Genomic DNA, 19,862 nt, shown 5'->3' with positions numbered 1-19,862 from the left:
GCAGAAGTTCCGTGCCCACCTAGTGCCAGGACCCGTCCCCTCACAAGCTGCCAGTCAGGGAAAGGTTATCCTCCTCCCTGCCTGCCCAGGGGACTATGGGCCTCCACAGTCAGCCTTTCTCAGGAGTTCTAGGACTCTCAGGAGAGGACATAACACAGGGAGAGGTGCAGGGACCTGAAGTGACAGGTCACAATGATGGACTTGAGACTCCCACATTCGGACAAGCCCAGGCCCGGGGAAGCCCTCCTCCGGGGTTGGCTTGCCTTCTAGTACTGGGACAGCCCCGTCACTCCACCATGCTGGTACGCCCGCTCTCCCTGGTACGTGGAGTCTTGCGACAGCGCCACATCAATTTGGGACTTAAATTCATCACCAAGGTAACTGTCCTGAAAGACACAATTGGGGAGATGAGCAGCCAGAGAACTGGCTCATGTCCTTGCAACTTTGAGAATCTGCTGTGTGTTCAGCCCCTCCCAAGCCCAGAGAAGAGTCTGAAAAAGGAGTCCTGAAACCTGAGCAGCAGGAGACCCATACTGGTGACCTCACCACTGAGACGGGTGACCTAGGGCTGTCTGAAAGGGCAGCATCGTGGACAGAATGTTCTAAACCCGTACCACCACTGCTGAGGCAGCCATGCAGGCGGCCATCCTCCTCCTGAGTCCTTTGGGGAGTGTGAAGGGTAAGGGTGTGTATGCGCGTGTATGCATGCATGTGCGTATGGCACCCTGGGTTTGCCTAACTTCTCTGCAAGTGGGATGTGTTTTAAGTTCAGCGCAGCCAGCTCACCTGGGACAGCTCGGGCTGGGAGAGACCAGGCTGGCTCATCTGGGAGGGTTGGCTCATGGAGATGTAGCCCTGTGTCAGGGCCCCCTGAGAGAAGGGCTGTGATGCCACATCCTGACTGGCCTGGCTGCTGGGCAGGTTCGTCTGGCTGGGCCCAGGAAGGCCAAAGCGGTTCTTCTGGCGTCCACCACGGCCCGTCTTGCCTTTTGGGGTACCTCGGCCTGAAATACAGTGTCCAAGGTTCCTTGAAGGGGTCTAAGCCTAAATGACAAGTGATTTTTGCTCCGAAGGCCTGGTGCTTGCTCACCTGCAGCTGGCCCATTAGCCTGTCCAAAATACCCTGGAGGTGGCATGGGTGGCATGACCAGGTTGAAGGGGATGGGAATGTTCATGGCGGCCACATGGCTGGGGCCAGCACTGATCATGCCGAGCTGGTCGTGGGTCTGGAAGTACATGTTCGAGGGCCGGCCTGTAAAACAGGGTACATGGCAAGTTCTCCACTGTGTACAGGTGAGTCTACTTCCTACTTCCTTGGAACTACAGACATGACTACTTCCTGTCAGCTACTCTGCCGGCAGTGTTTAGGGTGTCCCCACAGCAAGAACTGCCAGTTGCGGATTCTCACCATCAATCCCCTTCTCAACCTGCTGGGGTGGTGCCTGGAAAACCATCTTTTTTCCTAGGGGATTCTGACAAACTACAGGGACTTGACAAACTGAGAACTACCACTCAATATTTCAAATAAAAATGGTCCTTTCTGTGCCAAAACGTATGTTCATACCACACACATCAAAAAGCAAGAGAGCCGAAACCGGTTTGGCTCAGTGGATAGTGTGTCAGCCTGCGGACTGAAGGGTCCCAGGTTCGATTCCGGTCAAGGGCATATTCCTTGGTTGCGGGCACATCCCCAGTGGGGGGTGTGCAGGAGGCAGCTGATTGATGTTTCTCTCGCATTGATTTTTTCTATCTCTCTCTCCCTTCATCTCTGTAAAAAAAATCAACTAAAAAAATAAAAAACAAAAAACAAGAGAATGCTTAAGCTCCACAGAAACTTGCTGGATGTGGTGATGAAAGATTGTTGTTGTTAGAGAACACGATCTCCAATCTGAACCCAGGGGTCAGGCAAATAGAGGGTCAAAGAAAGGGGGCTGCCTAAAACATGTGAGAAGAGGAGCCGGGGTACACCTCCTCTCAGGATGAGTACCGAGCACAGGAGGGAACAGAGCCCACAGTAAAAACGTGGGCAGGTGGCACTGAACTCAGTGACAGGGCTGTGTCGCCCTCTGTGGTGACTGGGGCGGGAAGGGTCCCAGCAGGCAGGAACCTGGGGGATGAAGGGGAACCGTCTACACTGGCTCAGGCAGGAAGAGGTGTTCCAGCCAGCAGGGTCAGACTCAGCCTTTGGACATGGAGACTCCACATAGGAGATGAGTACATTCTCCCAACTCAGAGCTCTGACAAAGCAGGAGACTTCAGGGAGACAAAACCTGAAATGAGGTTGCAGGCCACTTGGAAGAACTGCATGTGTGAGTTCCCATTGAAAAGGGGAGCACAGGGCAGGTGGGGTGGGAGCATGGGGGCAACCTGGCACAACTGTGTTATTTAAAAATATCTTATTTTTAGAAACTGCCAAAGACCAACACTTTGATCTCAGAGGGAAGCTGAGAAGGAACTCGTTGTCAGGCAGGCTTCTGTGGACAGATGCAGTGCAGGCGTGGGAAGGGTCAACACCCTCAGTGCTGGCCCAGGCCCCCCAGAGAGGACTCACCCTGGCTGCTCCGATCGTAGACGGATCCCGGGATGATGGCCTCGCGGGCGTCATACATGGCTGTGGTCATGAAGCGGGCTCCCTGCAGAGGGTTTGGGGAGTGAGAAACCCCACTCCTCTTTCAATAACCCAGCCTTTGATGCTCAACATTCCATCTCTGGCTTCAGTTCAAGCAGCCCTGTACCCTCACCCCCCAAGGCACCCTGGGTTCACAAGGTTTCCTAACTGCTGTGTCTCACTCTTAGATATCCCCAGGACTTCGGCCGTACCCCCCAGGCCCCAGGACACTGGTGTGGGGAGCTAGCACACATTGCTCCTCTTCACACACTGATATGCACACACTTCCCACAGGCTACATCAGCATTGCTCACTGCCAGCTGCCAAACGGGGGCTTGGAGAAACAGGGGACCCATCCCTCGTGACCACCGGCCACCGCTCACAGGGTTGATGGTGTTGACCAGCTTCCGGGGCTTGCTGAACTGCATGAGGCTCTCCCGCAGGTTATTCAGGGGCCCCTCCACCAGCACCTTCTGCTCCTTGTAGTAATTCAGCAGGTGGTTCCACAGGGGCTGCTTGGACAGGGCCTTAGGGTTGCCCACAATGATGACCCCATATCTGCAAGGTGTGGGCGCAAAGAACATGGTGCTTATGGCCTCATAGCAAACACCACTCAGAACAGTCTGAGGCCAAACAAATTCAAAACCCGAGTTCAAAGTCACTGATGGCCACCCTCAGCCTCCCTGCCTAGATGCCTGGCACTAGGCCCACACTACAAGCTGTTAACACTGTACTGAGTGTATGTGGGAGCGCATTTCTAAGGGCTCAGATGACAAAAAACCCGGCTGGCAGGTTAGCTCAGAGACCAGTTTCCTTGTTGTAGCCTCAGGTCAGCCTCCTAAGATGCCTCAGGGAACCTGACAAGGCATGTAACCTGATCCCTAGCTTCTGTGGACACTTACCCTCACCCAGCTGTGCTAGGGACACGTCCCCATGCTGGCCACCAAACCACAGTGTACCACAGAAAGGGTAAACATGGGTGGATGTAGGAACATGAGCCTGACCTCCAGCTGGCACAGGGGCAGCACGAGAGCCACCTTGTTCTCCACGTCTCTTCCTCTGTTACCATTATTTCAGAGCAGTTACATCCCAGAACCAAAAAGGAGTCAGGGCCAAAACGTTAGAGTCATAGTTCAACAACTCGACAGGAACACATGCCTGGCACTGGCTTTGAATCTCAAGACAGAGGGGACAGAACGGACATTGTCCATGAGACTGAGACCACAGAAAACCACCAGGACACAGAACATACTTGCTGGTGAGCCCTCCTTTCTAAGTTGTTGCTGTCATCCTTGGACCTCAGGAAATGGCAAAGCCCCCATCCCAGGCCCTGTACTGCCAGCCCAAGGTGTGGCTGGGGTGCGAGGACTGTTATCGGGAGGACCAGGAAGTGAGAGGCCTCCCAACGTCACACCCGGAGTAAAAGTCCCTCTGAAGGACCCTGAGACAAGCGCAGACAGGATTCAACATTGTACCTGGCTCGGGTCAGGGCCACGTTAAGCCGCCTGGGGTCATTTAAAAACCCGATGCCTTGGTGCTCGTTGGCTCGCACACAGGAAAGGATGATGAAGTCCTTCTCACGCCCCTGAAATGCATCCACACTGGCAATCTCCACCTCCTGCAGGGACACAGGGTCATGGTCAGTCAGCAGGCTGCCCTCAAGGCCCGTAGGGAACATGAAGCATGTCCAAATGCACCACTGAATCCCTGGTCCCAGGCCCTGCTCGCCTGGCCTTCCTGCTTTGTCTTTTTATTTTCGGTAACTGTTTCCCAATAATAAAAGCATACTTGCTCATAACACCCAAGACTATTCCCAAGTTAACAGGGTGCCCTACACACATGCATGCCACATGAAAAAATAATTCTGTTGTCCTGCACCTTCATGATATACACTTAAGACATTTTACCCAGGTATTTACCAGAAAGTGGACAGCATCCTCATGGATAAGAACTACAAAGCAGCACACACCACACCCCTAATGGCCAACCCTGGAGCCTTTTCAAGTTATGCTCTGAAAAGTATCCTGAGAAAAACAACTTTATGAACCTTGCCTCACACTTCTAACTCTTAAAGACAGTCTTGATTTGCAGGACTCAGCAGAAAGGTTAACATTCGAATGCAAACCTCCCTGGCCAGGTGATCAAGGTCAGAGTGGCAGAGGCAGATGGAGCTCGCACCTGGTACAGCTTGGTGTGCAGGGAGCCGCTGAACTGCATGTACTGCACCAGGTAGGAGCGCTGGCCCTCATAGGGTGTGATGATGCCAATCTGGTCCGGCTTGGCTCCTGCCTTCAGCAGCTTTGTGGTGATCTTCTCAACATTTGCAGCCTCCGTCCTAAGGAAAGCAGGCATTCAGTTCCCTGGGCTGCACCTGTGGGCCCCTGAGACCAGAGGCTATGGGAGGTCAGGGGCAGCTATGCCCATGTGGTGGGGCCATCCTGTCCTGGACCAAGAGAGTCACAGAGGACAGAAAAAGCTCACCACACATACATACAAAAACAATCTGCTCAACATAAAACAACACGCTGAAAAGCAAAACGAGAACATGCTGTGGCCTGAGAAACCTGAACAGAACAGAGTGAGGAGGGCGGTTTCAGACCAGCATTACATACATTAAGAGTTGGCCAAGCTGCCACTGAAGCCATACCTGTTCAGGTAGGAGGTACCCGAACTGGCGATCTCCTCCTGGCCCTGGGTCACATAGAAGAACATCGGCTTATCAGGCTGGGGCCACTGGAAGTCAAACCCCTTCTTCACTCGATCCGCTGTCATTGGGGAGGAAAGAGAACACCTCCAATCAGAGAAGAAAAACACAGCCAGAAGCCATCCCAAGGATCCCCTGCCCAAGAGGCAAGGACTGAGTGAAGCCGTGCACAGGACACTCGACAAGGAGCTGCTCGTTCCCTCAACAGGTCTTACTGGTTAGCGCTTCTACAGCTCAATTACCAAACCTATGCTCATGCCCATGAAGATGTTCTATTTCCTTCTAGAGCTTTACTACTGCCCTCACAGGACTCAAAAGCCTCTGCAACTGGCTTTTGTGGATGACACTACTGAGCAAGCTCTCCTGTCAGAGGAGCATGTCTATCCAGCAAATCTGTGTGAGGAAACTGATGTCTCTGCATGGCAATAGCCTAACATCGAGGTGCAAGTATACATGGTATGCCGCCCTTTCACGGCGAGCTAGAAATGAGATCAAGTCTGTCTTTTATCATTCAAGTGAGGACAGAGGCCAGATGGTGAGTGCCTATTAGCCCAGGATCTGCTGCCAAATGTCTTTCTTTTTAAAGTTTATTTTATTGTTGAGTGTATTACAGATGTATTTTCCCTTTTGCCTTCCTCCACCCATCACCCACCCTGTCCCAGGCCTTCACCTATTGTCTGTATCAATGGGCTATGACTAATTTGTACTTCTAAATCCCTTCACCTTTTTCACCCATACCATTTACCTCCATCTAATCCTGCAACCATCAAAATGTTCTCTGTACCTATGAGCTTACCTCTGTTCTATTTGTTCATTTTGATCTTTGGATTCAATTGCTGATAGATATGTATTGCCAGTTTACTGTTCCTATTTTTTTTTTTAATCTCCTCCCGCCCCCTTCTTCTTATTAAAGAAGACCCTTTAATATTCCATGTAATACCAGTTTGGTATTAAGTGATGAACACCTTTATATTTTTCTTATCTGTGAAGCTCTTTAGCTCACCTTCAATTCTAAATGACAGTTTTGCTGGGTAGAGTAATCTTGGTTATAGTCCTTGCTGTTCGTCACTTTGAATATTTCTTGCCACTTCCTTCTAGCCTGCAAAGTTTCTGTTGAGAAATCAGCTGAATAGTCGTATGGGAACTCCCTTAGGGTAACTGCTTTTCTCTTGCTACTTATAAGATCCTCTTTATCTATAACCTTTGGCATTTTAATTAGGATGTGTTTTAGTGTGGGCATCTTTGGATTCATCTTGTTTGGGATTCTGTGCTTCTTGGACTTGTAAGTCTACTTCTTTCACCAAGCAAGGGACTTTTCTGTCATTTTTTTTAAGTAGGTTTTCAATATTTTGCTCTCTTTGCTCTCCTTCTGGCACCCCCATAATGTGAATGTTGGTATGCTTAAAGTTGTCCCAGAGGCTCCTTATATTATCTTTATATTTATTGGGTTCTTTTCCTTTTTACTGTTCTGATTGGGCGTTTTTTGCTTCCTTACATTCCAAATTGTTGATTTTATTCTTGGCACCCTTTACTTCGCTGTAAATTATTCATTTAGTTTATCTTTCATTTCTTACTGTTCCTTTTTTATGTTGCTTATGTTCTCATAAAGTTCCTTCAAGTTCTAAGTTTCTTAAAGTTCTCAGTAAGTTTTTTAAGCATCTTATAACAATTATTTTGAACTCTGTATCAGGTAGTTTTCTTGCTTTCATTTCATTTAGTGTTTTCTGAAGAATCTCTTTCTGTTCTTTCACTTGAGACAATTGTCTCTGCATTCTGGCTGCTTCCCAGTGTTTGTTTCTATATATCAGGTAGATCTGCTATGTCTTCTGGACTTGGTAGAGAGGCTGTGAGTAGTAGGTGTCCTGTAGGGTCCAGTGACTCAGCCTCTCCAGTTACCTGAGCTGAGCACTCGGGTGTGCGCCTGGGTGAGCTGTGTGCACTGTCCTGCTGTAGCTATGCTATGCCTTGATTGATGTTGGCATCACTGGGAGGGACTGACCCCCATGCCAATTGGTGGTGGGGATCAGCTGTGACTAGAGCTGAAGAGCTGCTGTATAGGAGCAGGACTTGGTTTAGTGGGGCTTTGGTGCTCACCGGGTCCCCCCTTTGAGTGTGGTAGGGTTGTAAACTGGCATGGTCTGAAATTGACCATCAGGTGCACAGACTCTGGGGCCTCCCAGGAGGTACAAAGTCAGCCACTGTCTATGCTCTTCTTGGGGCCACCCCGCATGAGCTACAGAGCAATCTGTAGATGGCTGCTACTTTTGTTGGGCTTGAACATGTCCAAGAGAGGCCAACCTCTGTATCAAGGAAATCTGTTGCTAGTGCTCAGCCTGGGGTCACTTACTGAGAGATACGGGGCACACTCAGGGCAGTTGCTGCTTGAGAAATTTTAACAAAGTCCAAAGCCTGAGGCAAGAGATGGAAATAGCTTGGATGAGCCTGCAAGTAGGGAGGTGTGGGATTTCAGGGAATCACCAGAGTGGGGTGAAAAGTATGAGCCAGGTTGATGGAGATTTAACTATGGTGCTCTGCCTGCTGGCTTGGGGAGGGTAAGTGGGGGCGCACGAGCACAGTTGAAGAGGGAGGAAAGGACTCAGCAAAGAAACAATGGCCTCGCCCTAGCCGGTTTGGCTTAGTGGATAGAGCGTTGGCCTGAAGACTGAAGGATCCCGGGTTGGATTCCGGTCAAAGGCACATGCGTGAGTTGTGGGCTCAGTCCAACCTGCAGGAGGCAGCCAATCAATGGTTCCCTCTCATCATTCATGTTTCTATCTCTCTCTTCCTCTCTGAAATCAATAAAATTATTTAAAAAGAAAGAAAAAAAGCCTCTGCCAGCACAACTGTCTGGGAGAAAACTGCCCCTCCAGCTCTTGCTCTAATTCTAGACAGATTAGTTTCTCCTTGAATGTCTCAGGTTCCTTTTTAGCAGCTGCCCCAGTGCTGGAACTCAGAGGAGGTGACTCCTGAGAAAGAGCCCTTTAAGAGAAACTGCCTGGGCCAGCAGCTGATTCTATAGCTAGGAATTGTGGGGACTTCTCTTCTGGTTCTGGAACCCTTGGCTAGGGGGCCTGGTGTGGGGCTGGGCCCCTCACTCCTCAGGGAAACCTCCGTAGCCAGGATATCCATCCTGATTTTATTTTATTCTAAAAAGTTTATTGATTTCAGAGAGGAAGAGGGAGATAAAAATGATGAGAATCACTGATTGGCTGTCTCTTGCACGCCCCCTCCCCCTCCCCCTCCATCGAGCCAACCGGAATCAAACCTGGGACCCTTCAGTCCACAGCCCTGCACTCTAGCCACTGAGCCAAACCAACTAGGACTGGTGACATATTTTATAGCTTTTCCCACAACTGTGGGATTCACTCAATTCTCCACCATAGCTAGACAGATGGTGCTGGGCAGGCCTGTGACCAAAGCCGCTCCCCTGCCCTATGCACGAGACAGCCTTTGACCCAAGTGCCTTTGCAACACCCTCGCTAGCTGTTAGGATGAGCAGTATCTACTGATTCTCCTCAGTCACTTAAAGTCACCACCTTAATCTCATCAGAAAAACTAGTCAGCACAGGGAACACTTAGCTCATGCTAGGGGACATGAGGATTCTAAAATATTAATTTTTGTTGAATCCTCAGATTTTATCACTAGTGATAAATACTGTTAGTTGTTTTTCTTAAAGTCGTAAGTTTACTTTGTTTTCAGGAAAATAAATACTCCCCTAGCTGAATGACCAGCGAGTCCTTCATTCATCAAGTACCTTGCATACCCACCAGTGTCACAAGGATATGCACTTAGGGTGGTTGCCATAAGCGTGGGGCACCATCCAGACTCCTGCTGAAATCCCTGCTGGTTCCCAGTGCTCTTTTGAACCATTCGTGCAAGTGTCAGCACAGCAAAGGGCATATGCCAACTTCACTCTGAAAGGAGTCTTGCCTTCCCATCTTGTGGACTCCAGGCCATGAGCTCTGAGAACTGGCCATCCACACTACAGAGTGACCACGGCACCTCCTGGAGGCACCCTCACACACAAATGGTTGCTAGTAAAGCCACTCAGGGAGGAAGGGACTGCATGTTTCCATTGACCCCCTGCCAAGTATTACCTGCAGTGACACCGTTCTGCAGAGAGCCCTCGTAGAAGATGTTGGAAGGGAAGGCACTGAGTGCAGGGTGCATCCGATACTGAACTTGCAGGCGGATTGGACGAATGCCGAGCACCACCAGGCGCTCAAACAGTGACTGAGACAGCCCGGCCTTGGCTGCCTTCTTGCACATCACCACGGGGCCCAGCTGGCAGTGGTCACCCACAAGGATCAGCTGTGATGAGAGGCCCACACAGGTGAGAGGTTCAAGCATGAAGCAGCTGGGACATCCATTCTCAGAAGGCTAAGGGGTCCAGGGTCCACATAACCACCAAGTCATGCAAATTCCAGTGGTAAGATACTGACTGGGCGTGGGAAACTGTCCACCACAGACATGAAACACACTCAGTCATTCATTCAGGACCCACACAGAGATGCTCTCAAAGACCCCTTAAAAGGCTCACCATGCATCCTTGAGCTCTGTCAGGGTGTCCAGGATGTTTAAAAAAAAAAAACAACCCAGCCTTACAGGATGTTATAAACCACACACAACCTCCAGCATTAAGAATTATACAGAACTGGAACAGGAGAGAATGCACACCAGTTTTCAAACAAGAACACCATGAAAGGGGTTGGCCCACCTGCTTGGCTCCAAGGACCACAGGGACCATGCACTCTGGCTCCGTGGCCTGGGTGCTCTCGTCGATAAGAATGGAGCGGAACTGCATCTTGGCAAGCCTGGGGTCCCCTGCACCCACACACGTGCAGCAGATGACGTCTGCATTCTGGGGAAGAGATTACGTGAGCATCAGGACACCTGCAACAGAACAGGTTACCAGGCGCCAAAGGGCAGGTCGGCAGAACAGAACATGATACCACTCTGGTCCCTGCCCTTCTGACACCACAAAAACAAGCTGTATCTCCGACAGCATGTACATAAACTTTTGAGATCCAGTGGTGGGCCTCACCAGAGAAAACCTCTCAGCACAGACGGCTCGGTGCTTGAGCAGCCTCTGGGGAGCAGTGCTGAGCTGGGGAACAGGTGCTGGGCTGGGATCTACTTCTGGTTGATTTGTCATGAAATAACAGACCACCCAGAGGGTACAGACCAAGACCCCAAGTTCCCAGCAGCAGGGAGGTTGGCAGGCAGTAGAAACTACTAAATAATCTGTCTGCATGGTCTCAGGGTACCTAAGCTTTCTCCCAAAAGTAGGCACAACCTAACTGAAGATGCCATCATATGCCCTAAGGCCCAGGACCTCACCATGAGCAGCTCCCTTTCAGCTGTGCGCTTCAGGGCTCGGTACCGCTTCTCATCGGCAGATGACAACTCCCCAGTCTCGTCCTTCAGCTGCTGCAGCTTCTGCAGCTCTGGCATGCTGGAAGCACAGGCACAGCAGTGGGCACGGAGGACTTGCACCAGGGCCACACAGAGGAGACCCCCCCCGCCCCGCAGCCAGATACCTGACACCCACCTATCCATGTTCCTGATCTGGTTGTGTAGGGCCAGGAATGACACCGGGGAGTCAATGGCCTCGCGGCTCTTGGCACAGAGCCGCACAACTTTGAGCCCAGTCTGGTGGATCTTCTCAGTCAGCTGATCCACAGCTATGTTACTTGGAGCACAGACGAGCACAGGCCTTAAACATAAAGCGAATGAGTATCTCAGTGCTTGCCCAGAGGAGATTAATGAAATGCTATGTCCCTACGACTGTTGTTTTCAATCTCAGGCAGGGCAGAGAAATCAGACTAAAAGCCAGGAGCCCTAGCTGCTTTGGCTCAGTGGATAGAGCATTGGCCTACTGACAGAGGGTCCTTGGTTCAATTCTGGTCAAGGGCGCATGCTTGGTTGTGGGCTTGAGCCCCAGTAAAGGGCGTGCAAGAGGCAGCTGATCAATAATTCTCTCTCATCATAGATGTTTCTCTCTCTCTCTCCCTCTCCATTCCTGAGATTAAAAAAAAAAAAAAAAGGCTAAAGCCAGGAATGGCACAATGCAGGAGCTAAAAGCCCAGCCAGTCTAGGGCTCCCTGTCCCCAATCAGTTTTCACTCTACTTTGTATTGCTAATAACAGATCTGCATCCTCACCTCTCTCCATCTCATGGTGAAGACTTTCCAAGTTGAGGTACAGACAGCACACCACCACCTGGGTGAACTGACAATACTGCCTTTAAGAGCAGTAGGCTTGCCCTGGCCAGTGTGGCTGTTAGTTGGGTGTTGTTCCATGTACTAAAAGGTTGCTGGTTCGATTCCTGATCAGGACACGTGCCCAAGTTCGAGGCTCAGTCCCCATAGGGGAACATGTAGGAGGCAGCTGGTCAATAATTCTCATTATTGCTGAAACCAGTTTGGCTCAGTGGTAGAGCATCGGTCTGCGGACTGAAAGGTCCCGGGTTCGATTCTGGTCAAGGGCATGTACCTTGGTTGTGGGCACATTCCCGGTAGGGGGTATGCAAGAGGCAGCTGGTCGATGTTTCTTTCTCATCGACGTTTCTAGCTCTCTCTCTCTCTCTCTCTCCCCCTTCCTCTAAGAAAATCAATAAAATATATTAAAAATAATAATAGTAATTCTCATTATTGATGCTTCTATTTTCTATCTTTTTCTCCCTTCCTCTCTTCAAAATGGAAAATATGTACGTACACACACACACACACACACACACATACACACCTATATATAAATCTTTTTTTTTAAATATATATTTTTCATGTTGTTTTTTAATTTCAGTGAGCCAAACAACTGGTGTAGCTCAGTGGTTGAACGCCCACCCTTGAACTGGCCATCTCTCTAAAAAAAAATCTTAAAAAAATAAAAAAATAAAAAGAAGAGCAACAGGCTGCAGGCTGTCTTATTAAAAGCAAACAGAGGCGTGATCTAATACAAACAATGTAAAACACAGTGAACAGGTAACCCTCCCAAAACATTCCTGCAGTCAGGCCTGCTGATCCATACCCATTGCCCTGCCGTGCCAGGTGGTAGACAATGGTGGCAGAGGTCACTGTCTTCCCTGTTCCTGGCGGTCCCTGTATCAGGCTCAGCGGTCTTTGCAGCACAGTCTTCACAGCGTAAACCTTCAGATACAAGTGGCCATTAGGGGGTGCAGATGCCCTCAGGCCCCCCCCCCCATATGCAGCAGCTCTTCGGGCCAGGCCCAGCCACTTCCAAGCTGACAAGAACCTGAGAGTGGTTGAGGTCAGGCAGCCCCTGTGCAGTGAAGCGCTTGGGCAGCTGGCACTTGATGATTACGTCCTCCACCTCATGGCCAAGCAGCTTATGGTAGATATAACCTGATACAGAAGTTTCATCGACCGCAAAAGTCTTTAGTGCACTCTGCATCCTGTGGCGAAGTAACAGGTTGTTAATGCTCATGTAGGCTGGTGGTAAGCCCACCCCCAGGAAAGGAGAATCACCTAGAGCTGGGGGCAGACGCACCTGTCAAATGAGGTGGACTTCCACACAAAATCCACCTGGAAGTTATGGGTCACCTCCACAGGTGCACCCACACTGCTCCGCAGCTCAATGGCAATCTCATCGCCATAATCTGCAATGCCGAGTTAAGGTTCATCTTTGTCATAAACTGGGTTTACCTTTCTGAGGAGCTCTAATGTGGTTACTGAGAGACATATCCCTCCCATTAGCCAAAAGGTGACAATGCAGCTAGGAACACCCATGTTCTGACAGATTCTGTCCAGTGTCTCGGTCCCCTGCAACTTCTCCCCACCCAAGCTACCCCGTGACCCTTGGGGTGTCATCCAGGATGACAGTTTGGATTGGCCACGTCTAGAATCCAGGTTCTGACTGTGAGCTTCAGAGATGAGGTGAACATCTCAAACCATCCTGGCTCCAGGTAAAGCAGTGCTTCTAGTAGTTTTATATAAACATGTGCCCTCAGCCCCAACTGGTTTGGCTCAGCGGATAGAGCTTCAGCCTGCAGACTGAAGTGTCTCAGGTTCGATTCCAGTCAGGGGCATGTACCTTGGTTATGGGCAGATCCCCAGTGGGGGGTGTGCAGGAGGCAGCTGATCGACGTTTCTCTTTCATAGATGTTTCTGGCTCTCTATCCCTCTCCCTTCCTCTCTGTAAAAAGTCATTAAAATATATATTTTAAAAAAAATATGTGCCCTCAGAGTTCAAATGAAGGGCTCAGTGGCTTGAAACAAACTTGACTCAAAGGGGTGTCTCCAGCCATGGCCATACTCTCCACCCAAGGCCCCAGGACTGGTCTGCACAGTGACCAACACACAGAAACCCCGTGCTAGCTCTTCGTCACACAAAGGATACTATCAGGGACCTTGATGACGTGGCCAATCCCTTTCCACAGGGGCGCCAGGTCCCCTTTGTACCGCAGGCATATCTCATCCCCTTGCATGAGCCGCATATCTTCAGGAAAAAGAGCAAAAAAATTAGCGTTTTCAACATGTGCCTAGGCTACCACGAAAGAGTTTAATTTGAGGGATATTTTACAAGGGCAAACTAGGAATTATGCTATTTATGGTCACAAATATTTTAAAACTTAAAATCACCTCTTAACCAAATTATGACTAAATCCTCATTACCAGAGTCAGTCTTGGGTAAAGTGAAGTAGGCGATTCTCTTCTTGTTAAGGCCCAGGTCCCACCTGACCGTGATGTTGTCTTGAGTCTGAGCACATGGAAAACAAGAGCCCTGTCAGCCTGTGACACGGACGGCCGGGACCCCTGTGGCTGGGGACCCACAGGCATGTGCCCTGCGCAGCTCCATGAGCCGTGAGCTGGTGCACCAAGCAGCATCCGACAGCCTGAAACACCAGCCAGGGCACCCCTGGGAGAGAAGTCATTAGGACCTAAGAACCCGCAGAAGACAACCAGGATCCCCCATTCGACGACTGCTCTCCAGAGGTCCTCAGAAGAGAAGGAAGCCAGCAGCTGAGGACACGGTCCAGGAGCCCGCGGCTCTTACTTCCTAGACATGCTCTCCGTGGGACTAGCACAGAGTGCCTTCTGCAGACCTCGGCTCCTTGGATCTGACGCTCGTAGCAATGGGCAAAGGCTGCAAATCCAACTGTGAGGGATTTTTAAAATCAGGCTAATGTCTAGCTCTGAGGGACAGAGCATCTGCCTTTGATCCATGGCCCTGGGCCGAGGCCCACGATAGTGTTGGCAACCTGCAAGTAAAACCATCCTAACAGTCTCAGGAGAGATGTGTTAAAACAACCATACCCTCCTGCACACACCACATCACCTGTGACTCTTTCAGTTTCTTGTCATAGTCAGCCTCCAGCTTGACCAGAGGCCCAAATATGTTCTGGTACTGGTAGGCATCCTCATACCGCAGGAGGACATGCTGCGGCTCCTCATCCACTCCGGGCTTCTCTAGGTCCTCCAAGGTGGCAGAAGGATTCTCCTAGAAGACAAGACCCACACCGAGTTTGTCCCCAATTCCACCTGTGTATGAATTAACTACATGCGAGCTCACCAGTCACCAGAGGGATGGGAAACACCCATCACTCCTCAGGACAAGTCAAGGTTGGGCTGTTGCTGAGAAGGGTGTCAAGCAGTCAGTGGTGCCAACCCTGTGGGAGAGCCCTCATATCAGGAAGTTCATGTGGCATAGGGAGTTGGATGCCTGTTGTTCCTAACATTACCCTACAAGGTTACACCAATAGGGATAAGTCTTGGTTTTGATACTCCAGGAACACAACTAACATACCTACACCATCAATTGGCTGTGTCCTCCACAATCAACTGGCCCTGAACTGGGAGGGACAGCACTTCTTCCAGGCTGCCAGAAAGACCTCCAGCTCCTCTGGCTGTGCGAGCAGAAGAGGAGCCTTAACCTCCCCACTTCCTCCTCATCCTACATCGCACCAAAAGGGCTACACTCTTCCCTGGCAGGGACAGACAGTATCTGGGCTGCTGAAATATAAACAGGAACAGTGAAAATGTGGTAACTTGAAAATGGAAGTGAAAAGACACCTTGCTAGACAAGGTCTGAAAAACAATCTTTTAAAAGTATGTCTTTATTGATTTGAGAGAGAGAGGAAGTGAGAGTGTTTAAGGGAGGGAGGGAAGAAGAGGAAGGGAGGGAGATAGGAGAAACAGAGAGAAAGAGAGAGGGGGGGGTAGGGAGGGAGGGGAAAAGGGAAAGGAGGGAGAGGGAGGGAGGGAGGGAGAGAGAGAGAGAGAGAAACATCAATCAGCTGCCACCTGCACGTCCTCTACTGGGGACTGAGCCCCAAGCCAAGCATGTGCCCTGACTCGGAATTGAATCAGTGACTTCTTGGTGCATGAGATGACACTCAACCAACTGAGCCACACTGGCCAGGGCCTGAAAAATACTTTAACTTGCACTCAAAGTAAATTTACATTTGAGAGGTGCCTAATTAAAATTCCTATACTTGTTATTAAAACTTTATAGCAAAATCTAAACAGAAAATCAGAGAAGGACTTCCCTAGAGAAATGGCTACGCAGGCAGGGCAGGTGCCCCACCGTGAAACCTAAGGAAGGCCCCTCTCTCCTTCAGCTATTGAGCTGAGGGTCTCTGACTTTTGGGACTGTGACCTCTTTCTCACTGCACACTCACCACAGTTTGGTATTTTCCTGGCTCAGATACATCAAAGGCAAGCAAAATTTTGAAATGCACCCACAGGGGAGAGAACCAAGATTGAGCATAGGTAAACACACCTATATTTGCTGCCTCCCACAACCACATCAAAATTACATTTAAAATACAGAACAGCCATCATTCAAAACTGCCTGAAAGAAGTCCTACAACTAGAGAAGTAAAGAAGAAAGCACATTGAGACCGGTAGGAGGGGCAGAGGCCAAGAACAGGTTGTTCTAACACTCATGTGTGCCTTTTTTAATCAGGAGGGAGCTCATCTCCGAGGAGGCTGCCTGTGAGGAACAAGGGGTCCCAACCCTACCAGCCCAGGGTTCTAGAGCAGGGAAGAGTCCCCGTAACTACGGGCTGTAAACATCAGTAGGGGTTGTGGCTGAATGACACAGAGGCTGCTGGAGATCCAGGTGTTCCATTTAAAGAGCCAGAACACGAACTTACTCAGACTCTTAGCACCAGATGGCTTTGGGGACCCAGACACATATGGGGAGGAACTGGATTGTCTGGCACAGGGCAGAACTCAGGGGTAGCGTTCTCCCAGACGGGTATCATAAGGGTCATTGTTCCCGTGCTGGAGCCTCTCATATTGCAGAGCTGGCTGGCAGCCATATTTGAGTCTCCATCAACCTGGAACATACAGTTTGTTCTACTCTGGGGATTCCTTGAGATCCGGTCCCATCCAATTTGCAGCCTCACCCAAGCTGTTTGCAGCAGCTTTTCCTTATGAATGGCATGTCCTGGTTTAGGCTTCAGACTTTGCTAAAGATCTCTCAAACAGCTGCAGCTGGTGATAGTGTGCCCAAATCTATCAACAAAAGGCACAAGACCTGGCATTAGCATCAGTCTACCTTGCTTCACAGATGGGCCTTCCCTGGGCACCTCCAAGTCCAGTACAAATAGCAAATAGCAGCTGCCTACAGAATCCTCTGTAGCTCTTGCTCCAGGCAGTGACTGACTGCACTTCCCTGGAGGCCCTGGAGCCAGTGCACCCAGTGGAAGGTTTAAGACCATTACAGATTACAACTCTACTCATCCACAAGAGGCAGACTCAGTGAACACCAAAGCCCCACTAAAGCAAGACCTGCACCATACAGGTGTTTCATGCACAGCAGCTTTCTCACTGTAGTTGCAGCTGGTCCTTACAGCCAATTGGCATGGAGGTCAACTCCTCCAAGTGACATCAACAGCAATCAAGGCTCAACTACAAGACTGTGCACACAGCTCACACAGGGGTACACCTGGAGTGCCCAGCTCAGATGACTGGGGAGGCTGAGCCATTGGGCCTTAAGGACATCTACTACATAAGGCTATTTTTATTCTACCAATTCCAGGAGACAGCAGCTCTACTTAATACACAGAAACAAACAGGGAAGCAGCCAAAATGTGATGACAAAGAAACATGTCAAATCAAAGAAATAGAAGCAAACTACTAAATACAGAATTCAAAACCATGGTTACTCAGGATCTTCATGAGACTTTCAAGGATCTTAGTGCAAACATCAAAGACATGAAAAAGGACCAATTAGAAATTAACATGTTAAGTGCCATGCCTGTTTTGTCTTCCTTTCTGTTTAGCCCGAGACATCCGATTTTACCTATATGCTGGTGGCACCAGTGACTGACTGGTCTGGACAAAAAGTATAGTGTCACTTATATGGCGCTTAACATGTTAAGTATATACTAACTGAAATAAAGAATAATTTACAGGGATTCAACAGTAGATTAGAAGATTTCAAGAATCAAATCAATAATTTGGAATATGAGGAAGTAAAAAACACCCAAGCTACCATAGCCAGTTTGGCTCAGTGGATAGAGCATTGGCCAGCAGACTGAAAGGTCCTGGTTTATTCTGGTCAAGGGCACATACCCAGATTGCAGGCTCAATCACCAGTAGGGGGCATGCAGGAGGCAGCCAATCAATGACTCATCATTGATGTTTCTCTCTCCCTTCCTCCTTAAAATAAAAAAAAATATTAAAAACAAACAAACAAACAAACAACAACAATAAAAAACATTCAAGAGCAAGAGCAAAAGGAATAAAAAAATATGAAGATAGTGTAAGGAGCCTTAGGGACAACTTCAAGCATACCAACATTCACATTATGGGGGTGCCAGAAGAGGAGGAGAGCGAGCAAGATATTGAAAACCTATTTGAAAAATGACAGAAAACGTCCCTTACCTGGTGAAAGAAATAAGACTTACAAATCCAGGAAGTACAGAGAGTCCCAAACAAGAGGAACCCAAAGAGGCCCATATTAAGACATCATTATTAAAATGCCAAGGGTCAAAGACAAAGAGATAATCTTAAAAGCAGAAAGAGAAAAACAGTTAGTTACCTATAAGGGAGCACCCATATGACTGTCAGCTGATTTCTCAACAGACTTTGCAGGCCAAAAGGTACTGGCAAGAAATATTCAAAGTGATGAATAGTAAGGATCTACAACCAAGATTACTCTACCCAGCAAAGCTCTCATTTCGAATTAAAGATCAGATAAAGAGCTTCACAAACAAGAAAAAGCTAAAGGAGTTCAACACCACCAAACCAGTATTACAAGAAATGTTGAAGGGTATTATTCAAGAGGAAGAAGAGATAAAAAAAAAATATGAACAATAAAATGGCAACAAATACATATCAACAATTGAATTTAAAAGTAAAAATAAATGAACAAGGAATCTAATGAACTAAATAAACTGGTGAATAAAATAGAATGAGAGATATGGAAGCATGGAACAGACTGACAAATCTCAGAGGGAAGGGGACGAGAAGAGATTAACCAAAGATCTTACCTATGGACACAGACAGTAGGGTGGTGAAGACCTGGGGAGGGATGGAACTAGGTGGAGGGGAGCAATGGGGGGAAAATGGGGACACCTAGAATACTCTCAACAAAAAGATTTTGAGCTGAAACCGGTTTGGCTCAATGGATAGAGCGTTGGCTTGGGGACTGAAGGAACTCGGGTTCGATTCTGGTCAAGGGCATGTACCTTGGTTGCGGGCATATCCCCGGTAGGGGGTGTGCAGGAGGCAGCTGATCGATGACTCTCTCTCATCGATGTTTCTAGCTCTCTATCTCTCTCCCTTCCTCTCTGTACAAAATCAATAAAATATATTAAAAAAAAAAAAGATTTTGAAAACAAACAATGGAAACAAACAAAAAATATAATGCATTCACAGTCCTATCTACTAAGGCCCAGGCTCCTCTGGACATGTCCACCCATAGCTGCCCAGGGCCAGTTCCTGCCCAGGACTCCTCCTGGTAGTTCCAGAATTCTTCCAGAATGTCCTATTTACGAAGACAGCATCCCTTGCCCTGCCTTACGTCTACAGGAATCTAGTACTGAGGAAGACTGCATTCTCAATAGGCCTCACCTTCCAAAGCTCCTCCAACTTGTTGATCTGCTGGGCGGTAATCTGCCGGGCCCGAAGCTGCTCCTGCTCTGAAGGGATCTTGACCAGCCAGGAGAGGAAGCAGCGATCCTGGATTAGGGGCTGCCACTGCGAGCTGTCCCAGTTGATGTCCTTGAGGCTGCTCTGACTGGCACAGGGCTGCCTATAGGAGCCCCAAGGAAAGAAGAGCCCAGGTGAAAATGGCCTCCACCCCAAGACTTACCTTTCACCCCAAGGTGGCAGTCCCTATCTTTCATTATGTGATCACATTACCTTTAAATTGTTAGTAATAAATTGCATCTCCCCACACACTTGAGCTCTGAACTCTTAAAACTCAAAACAGACTTTGGTTTTATAGAATCATTTTTATGATTTAACCAGAACACACCCGCAGAGTTACTTGACAGTCCTAGCTCTCCAACAAGCCCCAACCCCCAACCCCTGAACATCCCAACATCTAGCCAGTCAACAGAAACCATTTTAAAGT

At 49.0% G+C, this 19,862-nt stretch overlaps 1 protein-coding gene across 3 annotated transcripts in view; it reads right to left on the bottom strand.

Annotated features, from left to right (window-relative positions):
• UPF1 (UPF1 RNA helicase and ATPase) overlaps positions 1-19,862 on the bottom strand; it is a 42,878-nt gene that overhangs the window by 1,932 nt on the left and 21,084 nt on the right. Inside the window, exons 5-23 of one of the 3 annotated variants that reach the window (XM_036450418.2) lie at positions 19,358-19,538; positions 14,610-14,771; positions 13,913-14,030; positions 13,671-13,769; positions 12,822-12,930; positions 12,567-12,726; positions 12,342-12,460; positions 10,865-11,029; positions 10,654-10,768; positions 10,031-10,174; positions 9,411-9,624; positions 5,256-5,373; positions 4,787-4,943; positions 4,084-4,226; positions 2,992-3,166; positions 2,552-2,633; positions 1,091-1,252; positions 787-1,004; positions 264-386 (exon numbers count right to left, since the gene is read on the bottom strand). In XM_036450418.2, the coding sequence (XP_036306311.1) occupies positions 267-386; positions 787-1,004; positions 1,091-1,252; positions 2,552-2,633; positions 2,992-3,166; positions 4,084-4,226; positions 4,787-4,943; positions 5,256-5,373; positions 9,411-9,624; positions 10,031-10,174; positions 10,654-10,768; positions 10,865-11,029; positions 12,342-12,460; positions 12,567-12,726; positions 12,822-12,930; positions 13,671-13,769; positions 13,913-14,030; positions 14,610-14,771; positions 19,358-19,538 (2,761 nt within the window). In that variant the 3' untranslated portion in view covers positions 264-266. Of the gene's footprint in view, positions 1-263; positions 387-786; positions 1,005-1,090; positions 1,253-2,551; positions 2,634-2,991; positions 3,167-4,083; positions 4,227-4,786; positions 4,944-5,255; positions 5,374-9,410; positions 9,625-10,030; positions 10,175-10,653; positions 10,769-10,864; positions 11,030-12,341; positions 12,461-12,566; positions 12,727-12,821; positions 12,931-13,670; positions 13,770-13,912; positions 14,031-14,609; positions 14,772-19,357; positions 19,539-19,862 lie in introns of those variants that run through there. The other 2 variants (XM_036450419.2, XR_004990205.2) reach the window with 2 other exon arrangements.

This window comes from Pipistrellus kuhlii, unplaced genomic scaffold (genome assembly GCF_014108245.1).
Source record: "Pipistrellus kuhlii isolate mPipKuh1 unplaced genomic scaffold, mPipKuh1.p scaffold_m20_p_21, whole genome shotgun sequence".
NCBI lineage: Eukaryota > Metazoa > Chordata > Mammalia > Chiroptera > Vespertilionidae > Pipistrellus > Pipistrellus kuhlii.
The sequence above is the reverse complement of the archived record's forward strand: the minus strand, read 5'-3'. Positions and strand labels throughout refer to the sequence as shown.